Below are 19,137 nucleotides of genomic sequence, written 5' to 3' on the forward strand. Positions count from 1 at the left end.
AAAAAAAAAAAAAAAAAAAAAAGTCAACTGGCTATCTCAAACACATGCCTGACAGACCAAACAGTCACAAGAGTGCACTTATTTAATCAAGCAGGAAACTGAAGTCATGGCTATTTGTACCTGATGTTCAGCCATCTGGCTTTCTGGACTCCTGCCGGGCTCTGGGCTCTCACTGAGTTTCAGCTCAATGGCCTCCATCTTCGTAGAGATGGACTGGAGGGAGTCCTGGTACTTCTGCTGGCGTTCCAAAGCTTCATAGAGTGTGCGCTGCTTCTCACTGATCTACACCAGAAAAGGGATATTACCAAATACTTCCCAGGCCCTTATCTTTCAGATTACAACATTTCTTTCTTCAGTGCTTTACCTCTGTGGCCCAACATAGGGTACTCAACTGTGGACTGGATGTGTAAACTCTCTGCATGTATTTCATAAGACAATCCCTAAGTTTACTGGTGTCTGGTGGGCATAAACAAGTCCACCTTGAAGACTTACCACATTCTTTAAGGTTTCCCAAGAACGCTGCAAATCACCCAGTTTGGCAGTAGCGGATGGCTCCAATCCTGGTTCGTACAACTCCTGGGACGCTGATGTGCTGGGGTGAATCTTTGCAGCATCTGTCTGCAACCGCTCAGCAGACAAGGCTCGGTAATATGCAATGTCCTGTGAGTGCAAAGCACAGTGCTGAATTAAACAAAAAGAAAAGTCTAGATTAATATGCTCTGGGTACTGTTGGTCATTTCAAGGAAAGGTTTCAGATCTACACCTTTCATGGAGCACTACAAACTAGTAAATTAGTAACCTCTTGTGACCAGAAAAATTTAAAGACTGTATCGAAGCACACTATAGTTGTTTCAGAATTTTTGTTTATATACATCAAAAAACAACTTTACCAATATTTCAAGTTGCTAAATCTCATTCTTATTCTATGTTTGTTAAATGGAAATAAAAAGGATTTAAGCAGTACACATGTATTTAAAGATTGATTACAATAGCAAAAAAAGGGAATCTTAATGATCTAGTTCCTAAAATGTTGCCGAACGTATTCATTAGTTTTAACTAATTTGAAAAACTACTTGACTTAAATAAAATTAAATCTACAGATGCAGCCAGATCTTCACTATTTGTGGGTTCATTATTTGCAGAATTAATTTAAATATTTTGATATTAAATAAGAAAAATGTAATGGGGAAGTTACAACTACTCTAAGAAACAAATAATAGAAAGGTTTTCTTCTATTCATTTCCTCAAAGTATACACACACACAAAATCAAAGTGAATGATGAAATATCATGCTTTCAAATTTTTTAAATCTATGTGTTATAAGTAACATTACATATTTTATTTGTACTGATAAAATTTACTATATCAAGAGATGTAGTAAAGATATATCAAGAGACATAGTAAAGATGGTTTTCAATTGTCTCTATGGTTATTTATCTGTATTTCAGTAGAAATTTAATTGGGGGAGTAACTGCTATTATAAAGTTCATTGTTTTTGCAGTTGGACTGTTGAAGGGAATTATGTCAGCTTAAAATACCTGAGTCTTATTGATAATCATGTATTGGTAAAAAGCATTGAAGAAGGCTCCAGCCATCTGAGAAACAAATGTAGCAGTGTCACGCAGTAGAATGAATTCAGACTGGGACAGCTGAGATTCTAGCGAAATTCTCCTCTAGTGTAGCTATATAATTGGAGCAAATAACTTACATCTTGCACACTGGTTCACTCATTGGTCCAACCTTGGGTGGGACTGAGGATTACATGAAATAATATTTGAGTGACTATGACAGCTTCTACCCATTTTGTTGTTGTTCCTGAGGTCTCCAGATGAGTCCCCAACATTTATTGATGACATTGGAATATGAAGACTGCTTCCTCTTCATTCCTAACCCTGTCACTGTCTTGAGTGGATTACTCCTCATGTCCTTAATAGGTTTAGATGCATTGATCCTCACTCACTCCCACCCCACTTCAGTCCTCCACACCCTTGTATGCTGTCATCACTCAATTGGACTTGTAGTTATGTCTAAAGTTACTTAAACTCCTTTCTTGCCAAGACTCTTGTTTCTCTTGCTCTTTTAACCTTTACTTCATCCACTTGGAAAACCACAAACATGACTCAATCCAGCTTTTCTTTCCAGGGTGCATATATGCATGTGTGTGTGTTATTGATACACACACACACAAATACACACACAAACACGCACACACACACACACAGACACATGCAATCCAAGCTGTCACAGAGATACTACAACTTCTCAAATTTTCAAAAGTCTGTGTATATTCACACTCACCCTTATCTTATGCTTGCAAGTTTCATTGCTTAAACCTGACTCTCCCACAGACTCTGAGAATCCCATAAACTGCCTTTTCAAGGACCTTGGTCTATTAACATCCTCTCCTGGTTTGTTGACTTTCACTTTTCCATCTAAAAACACCTATACATACTGTTTCTTTTATTTGTTTTCTTGAAGGAGATCACATTTTCTGAAAAGTCCGCAGTTCACAATGTGATGGGTCATCACATGTGAATGCACCTGCACGCACAGGCTGCATCCTCATTTCTTTGTTTTCTCCCTTTCATTTCATAATCCAACTTCTAAAAGGGTGATTTTCACATGGGACTTTCTCACCCTCGATCCACTTCTAAATTCCAGTTTGGGCTTTGATCCTGATGACTGCAGAGCTTGCTCTCACCAGCTTCTGTGACAAAACATGATGAATTTTCATCCCTTCCCTTGCCAGACCTCTAGCATTCAATAGTACTGAAAAACCCTTTCTGGAAACACTTTCTAAAAAATCTCTCTGTTCTCCTCCCAGCTTTCTAGTCATTCAACTCTTGCTCTTTTGTAGTTTGTTTTCCACTCACTCGCCAATACTGGTGAATTGATAAGCTCCAGACTCACATATCCATGCACATCCTGTAGGCTCTTCAAAGTCAACATTTCCAAAATGAACCAACTGAGGAGGAAACACTGAAGTACTATCCATCTTGCAATAAATGGAATGTCTTCTCACCTAAGCTATAAACTTGGGATTTATTCCTGATTTCTCCTCCCCCTTACCATCCACTGCTTATGGGAGGATGAAGTGCTAATGACGCATATCCTGGCCACAGCCTTGGTTCAAGTTCTCATTACAGTAACAACTTCCTAATTCAAAGGTTGCAAACTGGCAGTGCCTCTGACCTGCACACATTTAGTGTGGCTTATACAATGTTTTAAATTGTTTAAAATCTCTCTTCATGAAGATAGAGAGATTTCATTAAAATTCACATTCATAGCTTGTTTTGCAAACCACAAGGTATGGTAACACTGGGCCCTGTGTCTTTATTGAAGTAATGCTAACAGAGGAGACATTGCCTCATTTATGTGGAGCAGGAGCTGTCCAGGCCTCTGTAGTCCCTCCTGACCTGTTTCTCTCATTTTTATCACCAGGGTGGACCAAGCATGAGACTGTGCAACTTCTGTTTCTAACTGCTCCCCTGGCTCTGAATTTGCACACCTCTATTCTCCTGTCCACATTGATCCAGAAGTATCAGTTCTAAAACGCAGTTCTATACAGAGCTTCTCGTTAAATTCCCTCAATGGTTAAATATTAGCTTCTGGAGGAAGCTGAAATTCCTTCCTGTGGCATTCAGGGCCTCCATGATGTGGTTCCCATATCCCTCTCAGTCTCACTTCCCCCCCGCCCCCCCTCCAATGTTTCTCCAATTATACTGAAACTATTTGCAGTTGCCTTGATGGGCCATTTTGCTTCCCGCCTCCACAGCTTCCCACAGGTGGTTTCTTCTGCCTGAAAATCTTCATCTCACACGACTCAACTGCACTCCAACTGCCTAACTGTGCTCCCCACTTAAAACCAAAGAGGGCTATCCTTGACCCCTGCCTGACCCCAGCTAGTTTAGGTGCTTTCTCTAGGCCCTCCCACAACACTGTGCTGCCCTCTGCCACACCACCTGCCACCCTCTATTGTAAGCATTTGCCTGTCCTTACACACACTGTAAGCTCCCTAAGGGCTGTCTGGGTCAGTGCTTTTCGTCTTCATCCTGAGCATGTTGTGGAGTGTTTGGCAAATAAGAAGCTGACCTATATGTTCATAATAAACCATGCTTGTAAAGGCACTTTATATTATAAATTATATTATTTTATATACATGTAAAGTAATACTATTACTCTCCACAAGGAAAAGCAGGAATGGCTTTAAATGGTGTAAACATTTTACATTAGATACTCTATTATAAATACAGAAGGCCCCCAAAAGAGCTAGAATAAATTTATTACAAATAATTTTTTTCTGGCAGTCTCTCTCTCTCACTGTGTGTGTGCGTGTGTGTGTGTATACGTGTGTATGGCTCATGCCTACAGATAGGAATGACAACTCCTGGTTTCTTAAAAGGATTTGAAAATACATCACCTTTTATAGATGAATAATTTCTATTTATTTGAGGTACATACATAAATTCAATTAAAATAAATCACTCAGTACTATAAATAACTACTAAAGTCAATACTTGATGTAGTGAGGAGTCACTGTTAAAAATACATTTCTTATTGCTTATGTGCTTAAGTTATAAGAGTTATTATGAGCAGATTCCTAAGGAAATAAATCTGGACAACTGTAGCTACTATTTGATCAGCATTTTCTAGTTTAAAAAGCACTTTCATGATTAATGTCACATTTCATTTTCACAACGTTGTGAATTGAGTAGTAGCGCTTCCCACTTACAAATGAGGGTATGAAGGGACTTCCCAGGTGCCCTCAGCTTAGAGGAGGAAGAGCTGCAACTCAGTGTGAGCTTTTCACTTGGAGGCCAGTGATTTTCCCATTATACTCTTGCTCACTCTTTTCAAATCTATTCCTCTCTCAACTCTTCTGCAGAGTCTAAGACTTGGCTTGCTTCTAAGGGGAATCAAGAAGCCTGCAGCAAAATCTGGGAATGCCTCGGTATTTCTACCTTCAAGTAAGCTAAATTGTTATTACGTTTTAGCTAATAGCTACTGTCAGAGACAGAATACACTGACTGTGAGTGGGACTAGGTAGTTATATAACGGAGATCTACTTGCAGGAACAGCAGGCACAAAACCTTTTTTTTTTTTTTTTTTTTTTTTTTTTAACAACTGTGATTTTATAAAGCAGTTCTATTTGGCTGCTCCCTGAAACAGTTGTACACATTCTGTGCACAAAACTCAGGGTTTTTAATCTGAAAACTGAAACTTACGGGGATCCTACATGTCCTCCTCAGTTTCAAGAGACAATGTTATAAATTCAGTGCATTCCTGGTCATGGTGTCATATTTTTTAATTGTCTTCTAACTTATATTATTACACAAAAATAACATGTGGCCGTAATGATGGGGTTGATTTGTTTGATGAACACCAAGTGTACTACATTTCCTTTTTAACAGCTCCCTCAGAGTAAACCTGTCTGTCTTAAACTAAGTGAAGGCATTTCCCCCTACTTTGCAGCATCACATGTAAGTATTTTAGATTAACAATGCAATTTTATTGATGTTTTCCTGTGTCTAGGGGAGAGGGAAGAATTAAAGCCTAATCTTACTGAGGGTTAGGATCTGATGAAGCTTTGTGGTTAATGTCAAGAAATAATAATAGAAATGTTTGCATATTTCATCATTTTTAGGGCACTTTCATGCACACTTTGACACTTTACAAGAAGTAGCATGGAGATTTACAATTTTAGAAAAGGTATATTCTTTCCACAAAGTTAGTCTCAAATAAGTATTTACTATTCAGTTTGAAAATTTTGAGAACCTAGACCATATTACATAGAACAACTTTTTTCTATATAATAATCAGCCGACTGTGGCTCAATTTCTCTAATAACATCTGTAACCATAGGGAAGGACAAATCATCAAAGAATGAGTAATACATATTTTTAAATCAGAATTTGAAGAACACTTTCCCAAATCCCCCATGGCTCCCTGAACTTCTCCTTTTTTGTTGCTGTTTTTAGTTTCCTCTGATCACGTTGTTATTATCTGTCCCATGTCTGCCTTTCTCTCTAGATTGTCAGGGCCTTGCAGGTAGGACCATGCTGACTCCTTCTCAGCTGCATCCTCAGGAACCAACACAAGGTTTCATGCTGAGCAGGTGTCAGAATGTGTTTGATGAATGGATGAGTTGATAATTTCCCTAGAGCTATCCTGATTTTTACCAAGAGAATGTGTAATTGTATTAACTAAAGGTTTCATCATTTTGATGTTCCTTTTCTTTTTAATGAGGGAGGATTCTCTTCATCACAGAAATCCTATGATAGTCTGAATGCTTCTGCTTTAAAATAAAATAACAAAACTGAATTATATTCAATTATAATACAGGTTATAAAACATTTGCTCTGTTTAATGCTTCTCCCTTAATAATACATATCAACTTCTTTGAAAAAACATAATTTCATAGGATAGTTGACATTTTCTAGTTGTCTTCACTAAAAAATAAAGTATTACTTAACATGCATTAAAAGTTTTGGTTACTATAAAGGCATCTTTTGATTTCTATCAAATATTTGACATAAAACCTTTTGACATTTAATTTTAGTATTATCTACATTTAATACATGGTAAAAGGCTTCTTATAACAAAATGGTTATTTTATTTTCCCCATTTTACAGAAAATAAGATTTAAGATTATTGAAAGATAAGTTAAACACTCAGATCTACTAGGCATTCTAGTATAAATATGGTAGACATTCCTTAAATTGGTACACAAGTTGTAAATAAAGAAGTCTGACATAACGACCAGAAGTTTCCCATCTTCAAAATCTGAGCTGGTAAATGCCAACACTATATTCAATGCATGTTATAAAGCCATCGAATCATGTTATTTTACAATGGTGACACAGATCTTTCATTTTCTGTTGGATGCAGAACCCCATTCCAGATGATTGCTAGAAACTAAGGCCATAATGTCTTAAAATAGGGCCTTCTGGGCTATCATTCCCATGACCTAATTTTTGCTCATGCCATTTTCTGTAGCCCAGGAGAGGAGATGACCTACTGAGACACATGACAATCATAGTTTGTGCAACTATAACACCTATTGGTGTGTCCCTGGAACCAAATGCAACAAAGTCTGAGATTCATACCCATGGTCTAATGGAATCAGAGAATGGAGTCCTGCATCTGCCCAGAGAATATTGCTAGAGGAATGCCAAGTGGGAGGTACCTGGTTAACAGAAGCATCTGTATTAGCCACAGGTGAAGGGGAGCGACAGGCAGGTGGAGAGGAAATCTCACTGTTGGTTCCCTCCTCCCCAGACTCCTCAGTGACCGGTGACAGCAAAGTGTGACAGCGACCTGCAGTCATCTGCCACATAAAATGTAGCCCAAAGGACATGAAAATCAATTAGCTATGTTAATATAAGTCCTGTTCAGGCACAGGCCAAAACAGAGTTAATTATAAAACAAAGGTTAGAATTACCGGGACCCAAATTCATATATTAATCCTGTGTTAGTATTTAAAAGTTGTGTTTTCAAGAGACTATGATGCTAGTAATCATTTGTAAAACAATCAGGGATGGGGGTGCATATGACATTGAAGTTTGGTTGTTGATTAAATACTTCATTATTTTCCTTTCTTTGGAGAGTTTGTGGCTTTATAAATAACTGGAAAAATCACGAATCATACAAATGAGGAAAGTTCTACGAAATAAAGCTTGGTCTTTCGTGGACATCTCAAATTTCAAATATCGTAGGGAGATAAATGCACCCAAAGTAGTGTATTGCCAAATGGGCCCAGGTATGGTTACTCATTACCTGAGATACAGCACATATTAGGGAAAATACACAGCACTGGAAAACATTATAGTCACCAAAATACTCAATGCAGTTTAGATATCAAGTGTATAGGAAAACAGTGGTGCAGAATAGAAAATAACAAAGTTGATTTATTTTAATCCAAAGCCAAGCTTTAGATTGTCTGTTTTCATATTTTTTCTAACAATAGCTGTTCTTCTAAATTGTATTAAACGTTTATACAGTAGAGTACCTGCACATAGGTAGTTAGCTAGTTGGCCTGCAAAACACAACTAAATATATGTGCCATGAATTTCCCATCCCCCAGACAACTAAAACATTGTGCAAATAAATTACTGTTTAAAGCTCAGAGCCTCTCAGTATTATTGTGAAATTATAAACAAATACAGAGCAGACCGCTGACAAGTTAAGTAATTCAGCTGTCTCGAGCACACAGTTTCATTTTAACTGTCATTGTTTACAGTGTCAAAGATTGGCCCGGCCCAAAGGTAGTCAAAGAGAGTTAAGGAAACTGTTTCTCCCTCTTAATCTGCAAGATCGAAGGCTGGTCCCTGAAATCAGCCACGGAGAGGGAACATGGAGCCACTCGCCAGGCTCCAGTCAAAGAGCAAAGCCGCGGGAACCTACTGGATCCTTACCATGACCACAGAGGGGTGGGCCGAAGGCGCGGGGAGGAGCTCCCCGTCCAGGTCCTCTGTCCCTTCCGCCAGCCCCTCGACCTCGGTCACCGTCAGCAGCATGGTGGCGTGCTTGGCTTTCATCGTCAGCATCTTGCACTTGGAATTCAAAGAAGCGATCTGCTCCTGGTAGCCCTTAATTTTCTGCGCCAGCTCCTGAGGAAACATTTCCCCCACCGGGGTGTCAGAGCAGCATCAAAAGGAAACAGAAGTAGTAGCGTTCATCTTCCTGCACGGCGGGCCAATGAGCGCGCAGAGCCGCGCGGGCCGGGGAGGAAGGATGTGGAGACGGCGAGTCCTCCAGCATCTCGCTACCGAGCCAGACCGCAGGCTGCGCGGCGCAGCGCAGGCACAGCCAAAGTGCCCGAGCCCGCGTCCCCGCGTCCGTACAAAAGGAGAAATGAGGGGAGGAGGCCGAATGAATGGTTTCTAATCGAGAGAGTCCCCATATGGAACCATGAACTTCCGCAACATTAGGAACTGACAACTTTCTTAAAAAGCGGAAAGCATCTGAAATTTACCAGATGGTTCATGCCATGGAAATTAGGTCATGTGATGGCTAAAACCACACCAAAAAAATGCAAGGCTCAGCTCTTACCCTACTGAGTACATTCAACAAAGTTGACAGTCATTATTTTACATAGGGTCACATAGTCAATAGCCTATCTGTTCCTATGTCCCTAGGAATTTTTTTTAGATAAGCTAGATATTGTATATGGAAATCCTAATTTTTAATGCAGATTGACCCCCAAATAAAATTTCGCATATTCATCAAATTTTCTCTTGTGCATTTCATCATGATGCTGAGGCTTTAACTAGAACTTTACACTTGAAGTGCAATTCGGATTTAATGGCTTTTAATTTCATTTACTTTTGAAAAAATAATTTTTTTTTTGGTTTTGAGCAGACAGAGGATGAAAAAAATTTATTGATGACAGATAGAGCTTGTAATTTTATTAAGAGCTTATTGGAAATATATTCTGGATAGCACATAGCCCTTAAAAAGGTAACTATAGATTCATTTTAGGAGTATGGTAATTCTAAAATATTAAAGTTTTACTTTCTTGCTTAAATATTTTAAGTATCAAATATTAAAATTATACTTTATTGCATCTTTAAAAAATGAAAATACATATTTCAAAACATGATTCCTAAAAGTACAAAACTATTATTCTTTTTAATTTTTTTTATTTGGCTTCTTTGTTTGAGAGACTGTCATTTATTGTACGCACAGAACACATTTTGTGGGCCAGGTGCAGTGGCTCATGCTACTTTGTGAGGCGAGGCAAGGGGATCACTTGAGGTCAGGAGTTCAAGACCAGCCTGGCCAACATGGTGAAACCCTGTCTCTACTAAAATACAAAATTAGCCGGAAATCGCTTGAATCCGGGAGATAGAGGTTGCAGTGAGCCAAGATTGTGTCACTGAACTCCAGCCTGGGCAACAGAGTAAGACTCTGTCTCAAAAAAAAAAAGAACACATTTTGTGACAAAAATATTAAATCACGTCTTTAAAATAATTGTGTACACACATTCATATATATATACACACACATATACACATGAACACACCCATATGTACACATAGTCATCCCTCAGTAACTGAGGGCCATTGGTTCTAGGAACCCTATTAGATACCAAAATTCACAGACGTTCAAGTTTCTGACGTAAAATGGTATAGTATTTGCATATGCACATCTTCCCAAATACTTTAAATCATCTCTAGATTACTAATAACATCTAACACAATGTAGATGCTATGTATTATAAATAGTCGTTATACTGTGCCATTTAGGGAATAATGACAAGAAAAGAAGGTCAACATGTACAGATGCAGCCATCCTTTTCTCTCCTCAAATATTTTCCATCCATGCTTGGTTGAATTCATGGATGCAGAACCTATGGCTATGGAGGGCTGACTGTATGCAAAACACATGCGTGCACATGCGCACACACACACACGCATTTTGTTATTATTGTTGTTTCGTTTGTTTCTTCCCACCCAACCAAAGCTGAGTGGGGGGAAAAACAGTCCAGCAGAACTCAGCCAGCAGGCAGTCTTCTTGACTCATAATAGTATAGGAAAATTTTTTTTTTTTTTTTTTTTTTTTTGACAGAGTCTTGCTCTTTTGCCCAGGCTAGACTGCAGTGGTGCTATCTCGGCTCACTGCAAGCTCTGCCTCCAAGGTTCACACCATTCTCCTGCCTCAGCCTCCCGAGTAGCTGGGACTACAGGCGCCCGCCACCACACCTGGCTAATTTTTTTCTTTGTGTTTTTTAGTAGGGACGGGGTTTCACTGTGTCAGCCAGGATGGTCTTGATCTCCTGACCTCGTGATCTGCCCACCTTGGCCTCTCAAAGTGCTGGGATTACAGGCGTGAGCCACTACACCTGGCCAGGAATTTTTTAAACAAGGACTTAAAAAGCAGAAATCATTGCTTCTTTACCTCTGGGGATGCAGTTAATTAAACCTAACAGGATTTTTAAAAGCAGTGATTGAATAGCTACTTACTATATCTCATCTAGTGGCTAGCACATGGGTACTCAATAAATGCCATTTACTGTAACTAGTTAATACTAGAAGATAGATCTAGCAGATTATTGGACTCCTTGAATTTCAAGTCACCAAGCTTTCATACAATGGTTTGCCATTGTACAAAAATTTGAGGAATCTTTTTTATTATTTTATTGTATTTTATTTTTGAGATGGAGTCTTGCTCTGTCACCCAGGCTAGAGGGCAGTGGCGCAATCTCGGCTTACTGCAACCTCCATTTCCTGGGTTCAAGCCATTCTCTTGCCTCAGCCTCCCCAGTAGCTGGAATTATAGGCCTGCGCCACCATGCCTAGCTAATTTTTGTATTTTTATTAGAGATGGGGTTTTACCATGTTGGCCAAGCTGGTCTCGAACTCCTGACCTCAAGTGATTTGCCTGCCTTGGCCTCCCAAAGTGCTGGGATTACAGGCATGAGCCACTGCGCCTGGCAACTTGAGGAATCTTTGTGAAATAGACAGAGTTAGTTTTAGGCCTTCCACCCTTTGTAATCACATGGCTGGGCACAGCTCCCTACTGCAGTATCCTGCAAAGATGTGCCCACACTGGCAGCAAGTGACCATTTCTTATGCAGCAATTCTCAACCTTATTGTATACAGAACTCATTTGGATTGTTTCTTTAAAAAATGCAACTCTGGTCACCACTTCCAAAGGTTTTGATTGACTAGGTGTATGAGAGTCTGCATTTCATAATTAGCCCATGTGACTCCAATGCACGTGACTTCCACTGAGAAATAGTACTCTACGACTTACTTCTGTAAGTATAAACCTCCTGTAATCTCATTACCTTCGAGGGTTGGTTATTCAAGCTGTGGTCAAATCCACTAAAATAAAATGGAACACTTGGTTTAATGTTACCCATTCTCTTTATAAAATTTCTGAAAATGTTTATAAAGGTAGGAATTTCAGGTAGAGTGGCCACTAAAAGACAAGCAGCCCTCTGTGGCCAGTCTCTGGTATTCAGGAGCAGGCTTTCCGCATCAGGTGGAAAGAAAAGAGGCTTGAGTATCCTCTCCTATGATTTAAAAGTGGCAGGATGATTTTTTTCAAATTAAATGCAACCTTTGCAAAAGTATTATTGTTATATTATTATTATTATTTTGAGACAGAGTCTTGCTCTGTTGTCCAGGCTGCAGGGCAGTGGCACAGTCTCAGCTCACTGCAACCTCCACCTCCCCGGTTCAAGCGATTCTCCTGCCTCAGCCTTCCGAGTAGGTGGGACTACAGACACCTGTCACCATGTCAGGCTAATTTTTGTATTTTTAGTAGAGACGGGGTTTCACCATATTGGCCAGGCTGGTCTCGAACTCCTGACCTTGTGATCCACCCGCCTTGGCCTCCAAAAAGTACTGGGATTACAGGTGTGAGCCACCACACCTGGCCGAAAAATTATTTTTAAAAGTATAAATTCCTTAGCCATAAATAAATGATCAGTTATTTTTAAAGTTATTTGTAAGAAAACTAGATTCACCATAAGATTGAAATTCAATTAAAACAAGATAGAAAATACAGGAAGAAACCCTCTTCCCAATTTGTATGTTATCATTGGTTAAGCTTTCTCCACTCAGCACTTTCCTTCCTGTGTTTGTTTTATACATACAATGAAGCTCACACAGGACTGCGTCATTTTTTACATGAAAATGTGTTCTAAGTCACAGTTGGTTTAAAACTAATAAACGTAACATGGATGTTCAGAACTGTGGAAGAAAATGCGACAAAATAAGCAGCTCACTGGACCAAGAGCTGGGAAGACTTAGTCCACTGCTGGCTGAGCTGAGTTCACTCTGTGACCTTGGGGGACTCATTTATTTTCCAGGGACTTCGTTATTCTCTTTTGTTTCATTAAGTAGCCCAGATAGTTTCTATTACAGTGGAAGAAAAATCACAGAATTTGGAGACAAAGATACTGAGATCGAGTCTAATTTCAATCAGTTACTAGATTTGGGAGCTCAGGAAGTCACTTTTTTCTAAGTTCGGTTTTTTTGGTCAGTAAAATAAAGATGATTTTAAAAAAATCCTTATTTCGGCTGGGCGTGGTGGCTCACGCCTGTAATCCCAACACTTTGAGAGACTAAGGTGGGTGGATCACTCGAGGTCAGGAGTTCGATACCAACCTAGCCAATATGGTCAAACCTGTCTCTACTAAAAATACAAAAATTATCAGGGCATCGTGGTGTGCACCTGTAATCCCGACTACTCGGGAGGCTGAGGCAGGAGAATCACTTGAACCCAGGAGGTGAAGGTTGCAGTGAGCCAAGATTGTGCCACTGCACTTCAGCTTGGGCAACAGAGAACAAGGCTCCATCTAAAAAAAATAAATAAATAAATATATATATAAAATATATATATAAATTCTTACCTCATAGGGTTGATATTAAAAAAGATATAAAATTTTGTAAGTTACTTTAAAAAACATAAAGCTGGTCAGGCATGGTGGCTCACATCTTTTATCCCAGCACGTTAGGAGGCTGAGGCAGGCATATTACTTGAGGCCAGGAGTTTGAGATCAGCCTGGGTAACATGGCGAAACCCTGTCTCTACTCTACAAAAAAATGCAAAAACTAGCCTGAGGTAGTGGTATGTGCTCGTAGTCCCAAATACTTGGAGGCTGAGGTGGGAGGACTGCCCAAGCCCAGGAGGTGGAGGCTGCAGTGAGCCATGATCCCACTATGAGCCATGGTCTTGCCACTGCACTCTAGCTTGGGTAATACAGCAAGACTCTGTCTCAAAAAAAAAAAAAAAAAAAAAAAAAAAGCACAAGTTTCTTGGGGAAGAAAAACCATACAACAAAAATGTTTAGTAGTAACAATAATTATTACTCCAGAAACGATTTAAAAAATATCCGTACCATGATAGAAGACTTGTTACAACAAAATTTTAGATCTTCCTAGATGGGATTAAAAATAGTTTCAAAATAAACACGTAATATGTAGTCTAACGTACAGACCAACATAAACAATGGTTTCAAAAATCTACATTACATTTTCATTTAGCCATTGCATAAGAAAAATCACTAACATAGATGATGTCTATAGTTGTAGGAGTAAATGTAGGTGGGATATTTAAATGATTTTGTAAATCACATATAAATGAAAATTATTAATGTTTGTGTATGTCAAGAGATTAAATAATTAATTGCATTTGGAGAAGGGGTGAGATTTTCATCCTTACAAAGCAATGCTTTGAATCTTTTGAGAATCTCAACGTGAGTGGTTTGGAAAAATTGTTCGTTGTTCTCATGACAAAGTTAAAATAAGAGCATATGAAGGATATACTCCATATACTCTATCATCGGTACAGAAAATATAAGACACCCTCCTCCCAGTTATTTACCAAAATTCACAGTGCTATGAACCAGCCCCCAAGGGAAACAGTGAACTTGACCTATATGGAACTGACAGTTCACGAAAGGAAATTCCCTGCTAAGCTCAATCACTCAAGGACCATGATCTCCGGGACAGGGACAGCACAAGGAGTGGCCAAGTCCTAAGGTCATAATGATGCCAAAGGAACAAACAAAGAAGAACATTTGAAAAAGAGGCACATGATAGCTGGCCCAATCTGAAAACTAGCAAAGTAAACAACCTGGACCATCCTCTGATTTTGGGAAGAGGAACTGAAATGAGTAATATTTCAAAGAAGAATATGTTTAAAATATTAAGTTTTTGTTTGTTTGTTTGAGACCGAGTCTCGCTCTGTCGCCAGGTTGGAGTGCAGTGGTGCGATCTCGGCTTCTGGGTTCAAGTGATTCTCCTGCCTCAACCTCCCACATAGCTAGGATTACAGGCACGTGCCACCACACCCAGCTAATTTTTGTATTTTTAGTACAGATGGGGTTTCACCATGGTGTCCAGGATGGTCTCCATCTCCTGACCTTGCGATCTGCCCATCTTGACCTCCCAAAGTGCTGGGATTACAGGCGTGAGCCACCAAGAGAGCGATCAGTGCAGCAAAGCTTTGAGCATTGCTGTTTTTGCAGGCATTAAAAACAGGGTATGGGACTGTGTTTTAGTGTATTAACTGTGAGAACTCTAGGTGCAGGAGATGACAATCCGTGAGTCCCATATAATGTGAACAACGTCTAGAGAGGTGGAATCAAGGGGAAGGCATGTGTTACTGAATCAGCAAAAACGGCACTCACAATGCTTAGATAGTCAAAGAGGCCTCCCAAGAGCTCAACACATTAAGTGCAGGACAGGGGAAACTGTTCTCTTCCATTCACTAGAAACCAAACGTAAACGCTCATCAATCCAGTTTCCTGCCCTCGGTATTTTGCCTACATTTCTCTCTCACCTCATGCCGAGAAATCTGAGCCTGCAGCTCCTGTATGTTACTAGTGGCAACAGGTTTATCCTCAATCTCTCCGTGAGCTCCTTCTATCAGTTGCTGGAGATGTTTCATTTCTTGCTCATATTGTTCATACTGCACCACAGCCTCCTTTGAAAAAAAAACATAGAAAGATAGACAGTTTTTTTTTTTCTTGATCAATAACTAGGTAAGTGATTCTGTAGTTTAACTCCCTTTTTACCTGCATGGGTAGGGAATAAAGAAATGATGGGTAAAATTCCTAAATGGTTTGAATTCTTCTCTTTACTTAGATATTTCAGAGCTTTCTCTCTAAAATATTGTAGCAAAATTATTGACGGAATCAAAATAGTTAAGTGGTTAGGATTCTTTCTCTTTTTTCCCCTATCGATATCATCCTGAAGATGGAACATGATAGTCAGAAAGGGTGAAGCAGTGTGGGAAACATTATTTCATTTTTCCATCTAACAAATACTGAATATATAAGTAAGACACTTAACTAAGTGCTACGGTAGGGAATAAAAATACGAATTATGGGCTGGGCACAGTGGCTCAAGCCTGTAATCTCAGCGCTTTCGGAGGCCAAGGTGGGTGGATCGTGTGAGCCCAGGAGTTCAATACAGCCTGGGCAACATGGTGACACCCCCATCTCTACCAAACAAAAGTGTATATACATATGAATTATGCATGACTTTTACCCTCAGGAATTTTCTGTCCAACAAATTACAAGATAACAGGGGAAAAGGATAGTTGACCAAATGAGCCACTAGTTATTTTAATGAGATGCTATTGATACAATTTTTGGATAAAGCAAGAATTATTAGTTGAAGGGAAACATAAGGTAAATACTGTCATTTCTTCCTGGTCAATGATTTTCTCTTACTAGGTGAAGAGACTAAGAATTATACTTGAGTGCATTTTTTAGGCACTCAAAAGAAAATGGATTTAATGCCTCGATAAGCTGAAATATGAAAAAACTCTGTAACACAAGATAACAGTAAACCTGTATTATCAGTTTGTAGATGATTCTCAGTTGAATAATAAGAGATAAAAACATTTCATTGCATAGAAATAAATCTTTACAAGTTCTTTATTTAAAAATATCACTAAAAGATAATTTTCACCAAGGATATTTTTTATATAGCATTCCCCAGGCTTTTGTGGGTGATCCAAATGACAGCATTTTAATCTCCTTATTTTATAAAACCACAACAGCCTGTCAGATTCAACACCCTAGACGTGTTTTGATGGCTGAGCCCACACAATGCTAAGAAAAGAAGCCCCATGATTCATCAGCAATTGCTCTGCTGGCGTGGGCACCGTTCACCTGCCTGCATGATGTTGCACTGCTGGATGGCGGTGTGCTGCAGCCGGCTGGCCTCTTCCTGCAGCCGCAGAGCAGCATGACAGAGAGGTAAGCTGGCAACCACATCCTCAGGGATCCGGAGGGCACTCTGGCAGAGTTGCACTGCTTGCACCTTCGGCTTCAGTGACTCCATCTCAGACAACAGATGCTGAAAATGCGATTTCATAGTTCAAAAATTTAATATTTAAATTATTTATTTCATAAGCAAGAGGCACTTACTAAATTACAGTTATGTTGCAAGTTATAAACATTTTGCAAAAACATTTTTAAAACAATGTTGAGTTTAGGGGCTGGGCACAGTGGTTCACGTCTGTAACCCCAGCACTTTGAGAAGCTGAGGTGGGTGGATCACATGAGCTCAGGAATTCGAGACCAGCCTGGCCAACATAGGGCAACCCGTCTCTATTTAAAAATAAATTTAAAAAAAAAACAGTGTTGAGTTTAGGAGGCATTTTTCCTTGCTATCCTCTTTTAAAAGTATAGGTCCCTGTCCCTATTTACTCCAAGTTAGTTCGGCTTACCTGCCGATGAGAGAGCTGCTCCTTGAGACTGAGACGTCCAACTTCCGGAGAAGTCAGGGTTGCCTGGGCTTGCTCCAAGGCAGTTTGTAACTTTTTCAACTCCGCTTCAAATTTTTTCATATCCTAGAGAGTAAATATCAATATATTGTACTTGAAGTCCAAAGTCATAGGTGAAGAATCACATCACAGCCAAGAAACCACATCACAGGTGAGCACTGTTTCCACAGTGGCATTTCTTTTAATGACAGACTTTTTTTCTGTGTGTTTTTTTTTTGTTTTGTTGTTTTTTTACCTTAGCTGCATCTTGGAGGTTCTGCAAACGAATTTTGATCATCTGTTGCAACTCCTCAGTCTCCCGTCCCAGTTCTGCCACTTGTTGGGACATTTTTTCTGTACAGTACACGCTAGTGAGGTACTGTAATTTCTCAGTCATTACTTCCAGGTCACTGTGGATTTCTTTGGATTCTTCCAGCAGGGTCTAGGGTGAATTGTTAACATTCATGACATTGACACATAGGTAGAGGGGTATAGATATTCAATATGGCATGGCATAAAGTGCCCTGTGTAAGTTCTGTGTGTCCGTTATTGTGTTTAACCTTCGACCCCCCTGTGACCACTTTCTAGTTGGTAGCCACCTACTATTGTAACTATTTCACAGAAAAAGAAATCACAGTTCAGGAACTATAAACAATGTGCAGAGGTCACATGTCATACTACGCATGGGACCATGGGGCTCCTGCTCTGTCAAACCCAAGCTGCACCCTTGTGAGGGCCAGAACACAGGAATTCTAGCAGTGAAAAGCTCAAACATACTCGGTGTCTTATTTGTGTCTCTGGGTCTACCTTTTCTCATGTTTAAACTAAAGAGTTACTTTTCAGCTCTCATATTCTATAGCTAAGACTGAAGTTCATATTTATCTAAGAAATGAAAATAAGAACAAGAGCATTACAAGCAAAAACCTTGGCTCACTTGCTTTAAGTGAGACAAAGGGGGTAGAAGATATGTGCAATAAATATCAAGAGAAGAAAAAACAGTCCTGATCATTCAGAATGGTATCATCTACTGGGTCTAGCAGAAATACAATGGATAAGTAACCATAAAATGTACATTTCATGAAAAGTAGAATGAAACAGAAGCCAGTGTGAAGAGATGACTGCGACTTGGGGAAGATTGGGAGAAGGTCTCCGGGAAGAGTCACATCTGAGCCCAGTCAGAAGGATGTTTGCAATCTGACAGATGAAGGGGAAGAGGAAAGAAAGACATTTCACACAGAGAGAACAGCATCTGCATAGGTACAGAGGTGGGTGAACCTAGAATGTGCAGTTAGTGGGGTGTGTAATGTGTAAAGAGGAGAAATGAAGAATAGGATATTATTCTTAGGCAATAGACTGTATTTTTTTAATGAAGTACTTTCTTTTCTCACAATAAATGTTTATAAATATATATATTTAACAGATAAATATTTATCTGTATAGGATATATAATAAGATATATATTTATACATGATATATTTATCTTTTTTTTTTTTTTTGGAGACGGAGTTTCACACTTGTTGCCCAGCTGGAGTACGATGGCACGATCTTGGCTCACTGCAACCTCCACCTCCTGGGTTCAAGCGATATTCCTGCCTCAGCTTCCTGAGTAGCTGGGATTACAGGCATGCGCCACCACGCCCAGTTAATTTTGTATTTTTAGTACAGGTGGGGTTTCTCCATGTTGGTCAGGCTCGTCTCGAACTCCTGACCTTGTGATCTGCCAGCCTCGGCCTCCCAAAGTGCTGGGATTACAGGTGTGAGCCACCACGCCCAGCCCCTATACAAGATATATTTATTTTTACAGATAAATATATATAGTAAGGAGATATATATATAATCTGTTAAATATATATTTAATGTAAATGTATAATTTAAGTATATTTATTAATAAATGATTTAAATATA

At 39.4% G+C, this 19,137-nt stretch overlaps 1 protein-coding gene across 1 annotated transcript in view; it reads right to left on the minus strand.

Annotated features, from left to right (window-relative positions):
- Nucleotides 1-19,137, minus strand: part of SYNE1 (spectrin repeat containing nuclear envelope protein 1) — a 286,149-nt gene that overhangs the window by 177,699 nt on the left and 89,313 nt on the right. The window contains 8 exon segments of the mRNA XM_017887615.1: nucleotides 121-282; nucleotides 493-660; nucleotides 7,187-7,327; nucleotides 8,415-8,609; nucleotides 15,298-15,441; nucleotides 16,641-16,823; nucleotides 17,197-17,319; nucleotides 17,489-17,674. Of these exon segments, the coding sequence (XP_017743104.1) occupies nucleotides 121-282; nucleotides 493-660; nucleotides 7,187-7,327; nucleotides 8,415-8,609; nucleotides 15,298-15,441; nucleotides 16,641-16,823; nucleotides 17,197-17,319; nucleotides 17,489-17,674 (1,302 nt within the window).

The sequence above is a fragment of the Rhinopithecus bieti genome, unplaced genomic scaffold (assembly GCF_001698545.2).
Source record: "Rhinopithecus bieti isolate Rb0 unplaced genomic scaffold, ASM169854v2 scaffold_16097, whole genome shotgun sequence".
Classification (NCBI taxonomy): domain Eukaryota; kingdom Metazoa; phylum Chordata; class Mammalia; order Primates; family Cercopithecidae; genus Rhinopithecus; species Rhinopithecus bieti.